This window comes from Dermacentor variabilis, chromosome 4 (genome assembly GCF_050947875.1).
Source record: "Dermacentor variabilis isolate Ectoservices chromosome 4, ASM5094787v1, whole genome shotgun sequence".
NCBI lineage: Eukaryota > Metazoa > Arthropoda > Arachnida > Ixodida > Ixodidae > Dermacentor > Dermacentor variabilis.
In genome coordinates, this window is record NC_134571.1 from 215,215,723 (window position 1) to 215,229,913 (window position 14,191).

Here is a 14,191-nt window from a genome sequence, read left to right on the forward strand (position 1 = left end):
GTGATAATAAACCCCGATTTGAATGAAGACAGAAGGTCACAGATAAAGGCCCTACTTCAATCCAAGGGAGATGTATTTTCGGATGTGCCGGGAAAAACGGATGTCATAAGTTGCAAACTAGATCTCTCTTCAGATAGACCAGTCAGCGTGAAGCAATATCCACTACCTCTAGTAGTTCAACAGTCCATTGAAAATGAGGTGCGGGATATGTTGGAGCTCGGTGTGATTGAGAAGTCGTGGTCAGCATACAATGCGCCTCTCGTGGTTGTCAAAAAACCCGATGGTACTAACCGACTGTGTGTAGATTTTCGTCGGCTAAATGCCGTCATAGTACCCGACGCCGAACCTATACCAAGAGCGGACGTGGTGTTCGCTAAGGTCGCTCACAAAAGGTTTTTCTCTAAATTTGGCTTAGCTAAAGGGTATTGGCGAATACCAATGGAAGGTTCGTCTAAAGAGAAGACTGCCTTTTCTTGCTCGGCAGGTTTATTCCAGTTTAAATTCATGCCGTTTGGTTTGAAGAGAGCGTCCGCAATATTTACAAAGCTGATGAGGAAGGTGTTAGAGGGGCTTCAAAATGTAGAACATTATATTGACGACATTCTTGTGGCAACAGATACGTGGGAAGAGCATATAATTACGCTGGAAAAATTATTTGATAGAATTCAACAAGCCAGGTTGACCATAAAACCGGCAAAATGTGAGGTGGGCTTTGAAGCCATTTCTTTCCTCGGACGCAAACTGGGGATGGACCGCATAGCGACAAAAGACGACATCCTGGTCAAAACACAGCAAGCCCAGACACCGACGACCAAGAAAGAAGTACAGTCGTTCCTGGGTTTAACAGGTTACTACAGGGAGTTTATTCCCGATTATGCCCACATAGCCGATCCGCTTGTGGAACTTACTAAGAAGGGGGCAAGCAATAAACCGAATTGGACTGCTGAACATGAGAACGCTTTCGAGATGTTAAAATGGCATATGGCAAAACCGCCCGTTCTGCTTGCTCCGAATTTGGATAAGGAGTTTGTGCTGCGCACTGATGCATCTGACAGAGCTTTAGGAGCCGTACTCTTGTAAGAAGAAAATCACGTGCTGCATCCGGTATTTTTTTCAAGTAAGAGACTATCGGTTATTGAACGCAACTATTCCACGGTTGAGAAGGAATGCTTAGCGGTGGTGTGGGCAGTAAAAAAATTTCACATTTATCTTTATGGGAGACATTTCAGAATTCAAACGGATCATCAGCCGTTTAAATACTTAACCAAGGCCAAAATGAACAATAGTAAAGTCATGAGATGGAGTCTGGCGTTGCAGGAATACTCATTTCAAGTGGAATATATTAAAGGCAGGGATAACGTTGGAGCGGACTTCATGAGTAGAGCCAGCTGAACAGCTCTAGGTATCTCTGGGAGCTATCTTGTTGTTACTGCTGTGCTATGTATCTCAGGGATGTATCGTGTTGTTGGTGTTGTTGCGGTTGTTACGTGATTATACAAAGGAGTGTGTTGTGGACATTAACATGTTTATTAAGGACACCGTGGGGACAATTGCATTCTTCTGAAAACGCAGTTTGGTTGTGGACATTAACACGTTTAGAAGGACACCGTATGGACAACGGCAGTGATGTGTTAGTGGTGTGCTTTTGGGGTGTGCTGGTCATCTGCGTTGTGTTGTGTGGTGTGCTGAGGCCAGAATCGCTACAGAAGATAGTCGGCTGGCTGGATGGCTTGAAGAGGAGGACGACGTGAGCAGTTTTTCAGGGAAAAACTCTTGAGAGAGGGGGCCCTTGTCACATATAAGAGGGAAGATAAAATAAAATGGTAGACGAAGAAAGGTTTCAAGAAGACGACGCGGATAGCGTTAAGAATGACGTGGATTAACCGAAGACGAGAGAAGATAAAGGAGAAGTTCTCAGTGAGGTGACAAGAGATGATTGGTTGAGAAGTATCCGGTGAGATGGAAAGCGATGATTGGTGGAGAAGAGAAGAAGACGAAGGGAAGGATTACGTGGACGAACAAGAAGGCTATAAAAGGGCGAGGAAAGGCGAGACACGGGGGAAGAAGAAAGCAGCGGAGACTCGGCGGGTCAGGGACGGTTCGACCGGAAGAGAGCGACGCCGGCTACTGCTCCGGTGAGCTCGCGTGCTACGGCTTTGCACCGCAGACTTCCTGCCGTTCCTGAGCCCGTTCCGGGGAGTCCACGGAGGACACCACCACCTGCTACGGCCAGGGGTGTCTTTACCGCTGTTGCCACTCTTCCGGGTGGTGCCCCAACGCCAACATCATCGGCCACACCTCCCCGGGCGCTTGGACCGGGAGCGTGTACGACGCAGCCGACGACGCCGCCAGCGACGCCAGCCCTAGAACGTCGAACGCCACTCCGACGTCGGCTACGGGACCCACACCACGCCACATCCGCATCGAACCAGACGTGAGCACGAACGCCAACCACTATCATTAGAACGCCAGTGGCAGTGTTACTGGGTCGTGTGTACTGATAGGCTTTGTATCTTGTGTGTTAGTTTTGTTAGGTTTGTGTACTGCTGTTCGTGTCGCGTGGGTTGTATTAAATGTGCATCTGTGTGGGTACACCTGTCGCCTCGTCCATTCTTTCGGCCAGAGTGTTCTCCTTAGAAAATCCGTGAGATTCAGTAATGAAGAAATATTAGCGTGATCTTTCTTGGAGGAAAAGAAGGCAGCTTTCCGCTTTCTTCTAGATAACATCTCACCGAATTTCATGGGTGAAGCAGCGCGAATTCATGAACCCCGCCTGTCTTTTTCTTCTCTCGTGTGTTGTCTGAAGTATAACTATGCTATCTCTGTTGTTTTATTTTTAAATATTTGAAATGATAAAGTTTGGCTTGAAGTAGAAGCCGGCTCCATAGCAGTGCTAATCTCCACGGTAAAGAGGCGTGGTGGACAGTTGAATGTGGTTTGGAAGCTTAAACATATAGCACGCCTTTGAGATGCAGGCTAGTTGACAAACGAGTGCTATGGCTAGTTGCTAGCGTAGAAAGGCACGTGGTAAAGGACAGCTGGTAGGGATTGTGCTCACTTATCCCTGCTAGTTATTTTTATAGGTGCCGTACATGTGAACCGTACGAAAGGAATGGCAGCGGTGCTAAAACGTCAACTGCTGTATCACCCATCATTCCTTTATACGCTCCCGTGAAACTCTGCTCAATTTAATCGCACACGTTTGATTAGTGAGTGGAAGCGAGTAAGCACCTTATTTGTGCTGGTTATTATTTCGAACATTCTTTTAAATTTGTAATAATGAAGTGGTACAAAGTAAGGCTAAATCAACAGTCCACATTATCGCCTACCTGCATATATGGAAACATCCGAGCTGCAATTCGGTGGAAGCTCTGAAGCAGAGCAACTGGTCTCGGTTTTGATTACTCGTCTCAGAGGCCGCATTCGGACAACGGTAGTATGCGAGAAACGCCCGTTCGTTGGTTGATTGATAACTATTGATGTCCCAAAGAAACAGCGGATCTAGGAGGGAAGTTGAAGTGAAGGAGTCGGCATACTTATAGTTGAACGTGGCATTAGAGTAAGTGCTCAAGCGCTTCTTATTCGGCCTGCACCGGAATGCTGCCACCGCTGTCAGATATCGCACTTGCGGCCTCATGCTCAAGAGCAGATTGCAGTAGTCATTCAGCGCCTGCAGCGCGTAGTCCTTGTAGTGAGATTTAGGTGTACGTTAAGGAATATCGGGACGCCGCAATCAACCGGATGGCCCCAAAGCTGTCTCTTCTGCGCAACCATGTATATCCATCATCAACAGTGGTGGAACAAGGGACGTGGCTGGGGGGACAAGTAATGACATCCGACCCCTGTTATAGGGCTTAAACCTCCACATTCCTGTGTATTTGTGTGACCATATCTTGCGTGTATTTTTGTGGGACGCAAAGCGCCACTGCAGATATCTATAGAACAAAAGAGATTGCGCCTACGGCTGCGAATTCGTACAGCATGAGATAATAACTTCCTCATGTGCTTGCCAAATAGAAAAAGGTTTGCTTCCCGCCTTGTGTTCTTCATAACTGCGAGCTTAATGTGCGCTGTGTTTTTTCTTCTTTGTTGTTGCCTTCTTCGCTTGTGCCACATTTTCTCCTATAAGGTTTAGCGCGCAACTGTTTCAAGGGATCAATCAATCATTTATTTTCGTTAACTACATCGTTGATTGTAACCGTTAACTTGCCCAACGCCCTCGGTCCGTTCCCTCTCCTTCAATGCCACGCAGACGGGCCTGCCGCCTCGATGGTGGCTCTGGACCCAGTGAAGGAAGGTGCCTTGCTGGGTAGCTGGCTTGCTCGTCACATTCCGGTCGTGCTCGTCACCTTGGGAGCTCACGGCGCCCTGCTCGTCGAGTGCGTACCTTCGGGGACAACCGAGGAAGTGGCTGGTCGCCAGGTAACTGGCATGCTTGGTCTTTATACTATTAACGACGGCGACTTCATACAGAGACGCTACTTCTCGTTTGAAGCGATCAGGGGAGCAGAAAGAGATGACACAGATGAACAACTGTGTGTACGTCCTTTTTGCCTCGACAGGCCATCGGCAGCATCTCCACAGAAGTCGTTTCTTAGTGTAAGACCATATTGAAAACATGATTGATTAGTTTAAAATTACAGTTTTACAATAGAGAGTATATAGAATCAGGTCTCGCACGTTGTCACCAACATATCAACCAAAATGATTGAAAATGAAGAAATAACGAAGATGCTATGGGACAGATCGAAGATGCAATCACAACATTAAGAGAAATCTAAGGTATTGAATGATGATTGTGATATCGTGATAATATTATTATTATTGTCAAGGCAAGGCAATGATAATACGCATAAATCAAGAAATTTGGAACAATGACCAGAAAAGCATACGTAAGAAAACCTAATATAACCAATATAAAGAAAATAAGAAGTCCATTAAAAACACATACAGGCAATCACATATGTCAGGTACTTCGTTTTCACGTTTTATGCTTGTTAAAGTTCACGGTGTAAAAATCTAAAGTTATCTTTGAACAGAAACCGGGAGGAAATGTGGGTTCTTGTTGTGGCAGGCCAAAATTCTGAATTTTGCTGTAACTTCCTCGAACTAGTAAGCCAAGCAATTTTCCCCTTTTGGACACAAACGTTTTATCCAAACAAGCGAAATAACTCACAGGAACTGTTAACGACAAGAAGAGCCTGTTCGAAAGCCATGTGGCGAACTTAGCTGTAAAAGTACTCGGCTGGAAGTAGGCCTTATTTGCACATTGAGAACACCACAAAAACAAGAAAGACAAAGTGTTCCGTGTTTTGCGATGGCCTGCTTACTTCGTTATTCCCACTTCATTTTTAACAGAGGAAAATGAGCAACAAATGTTTGGGCGCAGGGGCATGCTTTGCAAATGGTATGGTATGAAGAACTTTATTTAGGTCCTGAGGGATCAATCTGGGACTGATGCGGGCCGCTCCCACGTCGGTACAGAGAGGCCGGTGTGATGCCGTTATTATTTTACAGGCCAATGATTGCATACATTATCATTCGCATTTTCAGCAATTCTCTGTCCATCCTTGACCTGTTGGGCCATTCGCGCTTTGCTGTTGTTTCTTTTTCTTTCGCTTCCTTTTTACCCTCTCCCACGTTTCTCATGTGTGCGCGCGTTTCATTCCTTCATTTCTTTTCATTTTTTCCTATTTTAAAAACCTTTCTATATCTCCTTACCCATTCCGCAGTGCAGGGTAGCCAACTGGATATCTATGTTAACCTGCCTGTCTTTTTCACCTCTTTTATCTCTCTCTCTATGTATATGGTTCTCTCTTTGTTGTGACATCCTACTGCTTCGCGCTGCATGCCCTCGCAATCATTAATGGAACACCAACTACTAGCCTTGAAAGTACCCTAAGCTGTATTCACGCGAGCGCTGATTTAGTCTGTAGACAAGCTTGACGTGTCTCAACTAGAAGGAATCGCGCCGCTAGCAGATCGTCTCCGTCGCCCTTTTGTGCGGAGTCATACATGGTCATGTAATGCTCATCTCCTAAGTGCACAACGGGGAAATTGGCCCCGTCATGTAAAAAATTATGGTACGACGACTATGGCGTGATGGTGACATTACCCAGGCATACGGCAAGGGATGTGGCGATTCTCACTATGTCCGGTGTAAGTTTCGCACTATGTCTGGTACCGGTCAATCGTGCAAGACTGGCCAACAACCAGGAGGGACGACAACAGTGCGAGCGCGATGGCGTGATGACGAGATTTTGTATGACCCACGCGTTGGACAAGACAGCAGCCATGCAGCTGCGGCAAAGTCGAAGAAAAAAAAACACTTTAATAAATAAAAAAGTTGCTAGAAGCGATTAACTTTTCGGTGCTCCCAAATAAATTACGGCGTATTTACCCCTCATCACTAGATTCGTTTATAGAATCCTACATGGTCCAGGGTAGAACTACCAACACTAGAGGTAAACATTACGTAAACTCTAGCGCTATACGTAAGAATTTCGGCAAACTACTGGACAACGCTTAGAGGCTCTCCTGCAATGTGAAGAAGCATGTACCTATCTTGCATGCAACTGCGGCGCCAATTACAATGGCAAGCAGGACGCGCGGCACACGAATAATGTAGGAGCCTTCCGCCAAGTGGCCATTGCCGAGTAGCGTTCCATCCTTGGCCAATCCGCTGTATGAGTGGTACACGTGCCCCTATAATAGAAGGAAGAGAAATTCGAGTGGCACATTCGCAAGGCACAGGTTACACAATGAGTATGTGCGGAATAAACGACAAATTGTCAGTCAGTGCTCGTGTTGTAGTTTTTCGCGTGTATCCTCTTCGCAGTGATTCATTTGGCCCTGAGCTGGAGAAATAAATCGATGGTTCGCTTCTCAACTTCTGTGATATCCCACAAATTTTGTTACGGTTAACTAAAGCTACTGCAGTCTCTCATGCATTTCGGCATTTCGGCATTTTGTTTTCTGCTTCTTTTGCCCTTTATTTGATGTGTGCCAGTACATTGTGGCAGCTGTGCTTGCTAATGTGCGGAATGTTACTATGAGTACTTTTTGTTATTGCGTAACTGGGTTTTATTGTCTGGTTTGAAATTGTTCTGCAACAGAATTGTCTTTCCAATTTGTGAAATTTTGTGCATTTTTGTAAAATGAAAGCTGTTGGTCTTACGCGCAGCTTGAACAGTACCCCATCAGAAAGTTTCAGGCATTTTTCAGGTCAGCGGTGGGCGCTGGGGACACCGAGATAATACAGATCTGGATCACATAAAAGCGATAGCCTTTGTAATGCATTGCGGCCGCATTCAGCCCCTAATCGAATGATCACCTGGGGCGCAATAAATGCCAGCCACCATGCGGTCCGAGTATCGCGCTTCAATCGCTGAGCGGCGTACACGGTCGGACGCTGTGATAAGTCAAGGAACGAAAACCATTAGTCTTTGTCAGTGGCCAACGCACATACTATTTGCTCCCTGGCACAAAATGGCTACGAAATATACATTTCGAAAAACTAAATTATCTCAGAAGAATATTTAGTGCTGGCCACTCGCTGTGTTCAGGTATGCCCGCCATTGTGAATGTCTTTAGCCTGCATGTTCTAATGATTGTCATTGCGTCGTTGTGTGCATGATATATAGCGCCCCTTGTTCGCCTATCAGGTGTTTATCAGGGCTTGTCAAATTGCTTCCTTTTGCAAGTAGCACGAAAGGAAAGCTGCTGCAGTATGGTGGTAAGACTGCTGTGCTTTATAACGGAAGCTCGTTCATGTGATGCCACGATGTATGATATTGTTTTCCTTTTAGGTAATATTGGGGCTGAGGATTAGATAACAGCAGATTTGTTGAAGGATGGTAGGCAGATTGTTCTAGAAGAACTGACCATCCTGTATTTGCAATGCCTCATGTCCTCGAGCGTACGGAATTTTGGAAGAACGCCAACATAATCTTAATCCATAAGAAGCTGGATGCCCAAGACTTGAAAAATTATAGACCGATCAGCTTACTGTCCCTTGCCTACATAGTATTTACTAAGGTAATCGCCAGTAGAATGAGACCTTAGACTTCTGTCAACCAAAGGACCAGGAAAGATTTCCTAAAGGCTACTCAACAATAGACCATATTCACACTATCAATCAGATGATAGAGAAATGTGCGGAGTATAGCTATCCCTTATATATAGCTTTCATTGATTACGAGAAACTCTTTGATTCAGTCGAAACCTCAGCAGTCTTGCAGGCATCACGAAATCAGAGTGTAGACGAGGCGCATGTAAAAATACTGAAAGATATCTTTAGCGGCTCCACAGCCACCGTAGTACTCCATGAAGAAAGCAACAAAATCCCAATAAAGAAAGGCGTCAAGCAGGGAGATACGATCTCTCCAATGCTATTCACAGCGTGTTTGCAGGAGGTATTCAGAGAGTTAATGGAAAATACCTTAGTAACTTGCGATTCGCTGATGATATTGCGTTGCTTAGTAACTCAGGGGACCAATTTCAATGCATGCTCACTTTCCTGGAGAGGCAAAGCAGAAGGGTGGGTCTAAAAAAGAAGCTGCAGTAAACTAAAATAATGCTTAACAGACTGGGAATAGAAGAGCAGTTTATGATAGGTAGCGAGGCACTGGAAGTGGTAAGGGAATACATCTACTTAGGGCAGGTAGTTACCGCGGATCCGGATCATGAGACGGAAATAATCGGAAGAATAAGAATGGGCTGGGGTGCGTTTGGCAGGCATTCTCATATCATGAACAGCAGGTTGCCACTATCCCTCAAGAGAAAGTATATAACAGCTGTGTCTTACCAGTACTCACGTATGGGGCAGAAACCTGGAGGCTTACGAAAAGGGTTCTGCTTAAATTGAGGATGACGCAACCAGCTATGGAAAGAAGAATGATGGGTGTAACGTTAAGGTGTAAGAAAAGAGCAGATTCGGTGAGGGAACAAACGCGAGTTAATGACATCTTAGTTGATATTAAGAAAACGAAATGAGGGGGGGGGGCATGGACAGTACATGTAATGAGGAGGGAAGATAACCGATGGTCATTAAGGGGTACGGACTGGATTCCGAGGGAAGGGAAGCGTAGCAGGGGCCGGCAGAAAATTAGGTGGGCGGATGAGATTAAGAAGTTTGCAGGGACAACATGGCCACAATTAGTACATGACCGGGGTGGTTGGAGAAGTATGGGAGAGACCTTTGCCCTGCAGTGGGCGTAACCAGGCTGCTGCTGCTGCTGCTGCTGATGATGATGATATTTATCTGCACATTAGCCTCGTGTGCGGCCGATGGCCGAGCTGCGAACGGCGCTACGGGGACGGCAGAGGGGGACTCGCCTTTGTTCTTGTTGTTGTTGCCTCAAAACATGGCTTTGCTTCTGCTACGCTCCCGCTGAAATAGCTTTATTTTCAAGCGTTCGCTCACGCTCTGACTGCGTGCTCGCTTAGCACGGCGCTCTCCTATTACTTTTTGTATTTGTTGATAGCGTTAGATTTAGAAATGTTAGCAATGGGAGGACAAGTGACGTCAACGACACGATATGTTAGCTTCGTGACTATGGCGTTGAGCTCCCAAGTTTGAGGTCGCTTATGCGACAAGGACCGCATTTCAGTGGGTGCGAAAAGCAAAAACACTGATATATATTTAGATTTAGATACCTGTTAAAGAAACCCAGCTGGTTCGAAATAATCCAACATAATGCCTAGCCTTCAGGGGCAGGGAAAGTCGTAAAACTCGTGACTCAGTCACAGAACCTCGCGCTGAGCGAGTAAATGAGACCTTACGCACATTTGGAAATGAAGCCAAATCGCAGAGCTCATTCATAAAATTCGCGTCGGTTAAGGTGCATGGTCGTTGAATACAAATTTTAGATTTTCGCACATAATTCTAGTCACTTGGTGTTGAAAACCTCACTTTTTCTGACAAGAAAAATATAATATTTTACTGAAAAGCGGTTTATTCAGAACAATAGGTGCACCATGGTCTATCATGTTTCGCAATCACCAGACATGCCTTACGCTATTTTCTTACAAATAAATGGCATTACGAGTTTCTGGCGCGAAAAAAAATGCTTGTTTAGGTTAGAATGATACTATTTCTGTTCGACATACTTTCACGCTACCGGCAACGACTCCGAAAGCATCACTTTCACAGCGTTATAAAAATATAACATCTTTAAGAGAAAGAAAACACCGGAGAGCCTGTGAACAATTTATTGTCTCTCTGTTTTTGCTTGGTGTGTATTAATGGCGTATGTGTTTAGCGCTCCAGCTGCTTGTTCGGTCAAGTGCCAGCAAACCTAAGCGTCTTAATTTTCTTGTTTCGGTTCTAGATGCGTATGACGAGTTTAAAGAAGAAAATATTTACAGAGATACGACACGTGCTCGCCAGCATTCACATTTACACGTGCCCACGGATTCACGCACGCACAAAAATGTACGCGCGCACACACGTTCGCACACGCTCACACAAACGCACACACAGAGATACGACACATGCTCGCACGCATTCGCATTTACACGCGGCCATGCACGAACACACACAAAAACGTACGCAAACACGCACCTACACACTCACACACAAAAAGAGATACGACGCATTCTCGCCCGTATACATGGCTACACGCGCCCGCACACACGCACAAGAAGGTACGCACGCACTACACGTTCGCGCACACTCACACAAGCGCATACACACAGAGATACGACTAATGCTCGCACATATTTGCATGCACACGAGCCCACGCCCGCACACACGCACATAAACGAAGGCACGCGAACACTCGCACATTCACACACACACACACACACAGAGATACGACACATGGTCGCCCGCATTCACAGTTACACGTGCCCGCACACAAGCACAAAAATGTACGCACGCACACACGTTCGCACACACTCAAGCAAGCGCACACACACAGAGATATGACACATGCTTGCTCGCACGCATTCGCATTTATACGCGCCGACACACGCACACACGCACAAAAATGTACGCACGCAAACACTCACACACTCACACGAACAGAGATACGGCACATGCTCGCCCGTATTGACAGTTACACGCGCCCGCACACACGCACAAGAATGTACGCACGCTCACACGCACATAAACGTACGCACGCAAACACTCACTTTCACAGACATCGATACGACACATGCTCCCCCGTATTCACAGTTACACGCGCCCGCACACAAGCACAAGAATGTACGCACGCACAAACATTCGCACACACTCATACAAGCGCACACACACAGAGATACGACTAATGTTCGCACGCATTCGCATATACATGCGCCCACGGCGTCGCGCACGCACAAAAATGTACGCACGTAAACACGCACTCACACACTCACACACCAACAGAGCTACGACCCATGCTCGCCTGTATTCCCAGTTACACGGCCCTCAAACACGCAAAAATATGTACGCACGCACACACAGAGATGCGACACATGCTCGCACGTGTTCACAGTTACAGGCACGCGCGCAAAATTGTACGCACGCACACAGGTTCGCAAGCAATCAAAAAAAAAACGGACGCACCGAGAGATACGTCTCATGCGCGGCAGCATTCACATTTACATGTGCCGACGCACGCATACACGAAGAAAAATGTACACCCACACACACGCTCGCAAACACCCACAGAAACATACCCACGCAGAGATACGACACATGCTCGCCCGTATTCACAGTTACACGCACACGCGCAAAATTGTACGCACGCATGCACGCACGTTCGCACACACTCAAAAAAACTCACACACAGATAGATGCGACTCATGCTCACCTGCATTCACATTTACATGCACCGACGCACGCACATACGAACAAATTTGTACGCACGCACACGCGCTCGTTCACACTGACACAAACACCCATGCAGAGATACGACACATGCTCGCCCGTATTCTCAGTAACACGCACACGCGCAAAATTGTACGCAGGCAAGCATGCACGTTCGCACACGCTCAGAAAACTCACACATAGATAGATGCGACTCATGCTCGGCCGCATTCAGATTTACATGCGCCGACGCACGCACATACCAACAAATATGTACGCACGCACACGCGCTCGTAAACACTCACACAAACACACCGATGCAGAGATACGACACATGCTCGCCCGTATTCACAGTTACACGCAAACGCACAATATTGTACGCACGCACGTTCGCACACAGTCAAAAACGCACACCCAGAGAGATACGAGTTATGCTCACCTGCATTCAGATTTACATGCGCCAACGCACGCACATACGAACAAATATGTACGCACGCACACAAGCTCGTACACACTCACACGAACACACCCGCACAGAGATACGGCACATGCTCGCGGGTATTCACAGTTACACGCACACGCACAATGTTGTACGCACGCACGCACGTTCGCACATAATCAAAAAACGCACACAAATAGAGATGCGTGTTATGCTCAACTGCATTCACATTTACATGCGCCAACGCACGCATATACGAACAAATATGTACGCATGCACACGCGCTCGTACACACTCACACAAACATACCCACGCAGAGATACGGCACATGGTCGCCCTTATTCGCAGTTACACGCACAAGCACAAAATTGTACGCACGCACGCACGTTCACACACACTAAAGAAAACTCTCACACAGAGAGATGCGACTCATGCTCACCTGCATTCACATTTACATGTGCCGATGCACGCTCATACGAACAAATATGAACGCACGCACACGCGGTCGTTCACACTGACACAAACACCCATGCAGAGATACGACACATGCTCGCCCGTATTCTCAGTAACACGCACACGCGCAATATTGTATGCACGCACATTCGCACACACGCAAGAAAGCGGACACACAGAGAGATGCGACTCATGCTCGGCCGCATTCACATTTACGTGCGCCGACGCACGCACATAAGAACAAATATGTACGAACTCACACGCGCTCGCACACACTCACACAAACATACCCACACAGAGATACGGCACATGGTCGCCCGTATTCACAGTTGCACGTACACGCACAAAATTGTAAGAACGGAAGCACGCACGTTCGCACACACTAAAAGAAACTCACACACAGATAGATTCGACTCATGCTCGTCCGCATTCACATTTACATGTGCCGACGCATGCACATACGGACAAATATGTACGCACGCACACGCGCTCGTATACACTCACGCAAACATACCCACGCAGAGATACGACACATGCTCGCCGGTGTTCAGAGTTACACGCACACGCACAAATTTGTAAGCGCGCACGCACCCGCGTTCGCACACACTAAAGAAACGCACACACAGAGCGATGCGACTCATGCTCGGCCGCATTCACATTTACATGCGCCTACGCACGCACATACGAAAAAATATGTACGCACGCACACGCGCTCTCAGACACTCACACAAACATACCCACACAGAGATATGGCACATGCTCGCCCGTATTCACAGTTACACGCACACGCACAAAATTTTAAGCACGCAAGCACGCACGTTCGCACACCCTCAAAAAAACTCACACGCAGGTAGATGCGACTCATGCTCGGCCGCATTCACATATACATGCGCCGACGCATGCACATACGAACAAATATGTACGCACGCACGCGTGCTCGCACACACTTACACAAACATACCCAAACAGAGATACGACACATGCTCGCCCGTATTCACAGTTACACGCACACGCTCAAATTTTAAGCACGCAAGCACGCACGTTCGCACACCCTCAAAAAAACTCACACACAGATAGATGCGACTCATGCTCGGCCGTATTCACATATACATGCACCGACGGACGCACATACGAACAAATATGTACGCACGCACACGCGCGCGCACACACTCACACAAACATACCCACGCAGAGATGCGGCACATGCTCGCCCGTATTCATTGTTACACGCACACGCCAAAATTTTAAGCACGCAAGCAGGCACTTTCGCACACACTCAAAAAAACTCACACACAGATCGATGCGACTCATGCTCGGCCGCATTCACATTTACATGTGCCGACGCACGCACATACGAACAAATATGTACGCACGCACACGTGCTCGCACACACTCACACAAACATACCCACACAGAGGTACGGCACATGGTCGCCTGTATTCACAGTTACACGCACAAAATTGTAAGCACGCAAGCACGCACGTTCGCACACACTAAAAAAAAACGCA

General features: G+C 46.9%; 1 protein-coding gene across 1 annotated transcript in view; it reads left to right on the plus strand.

Moving 5' to 3' along the window:
* LOC142578517 (uncharacterized) overlaps positions 1-14,191 on the plus strand; it is a 729,695-nt gene that overhangs the window by 671,523 nt on the left and 43,981 nt on the right. The window contains exon 6 of the mRNA XM_075687894.1: positions 4,253-4,422. Within this exon, the coding sequence (XP_075544009.1) occupies positions 4,253-4,422 (170 nt within the window). The remainder of the gene's footprint in view (positions 1-4,252; positions 4,423-14,191) is intronic.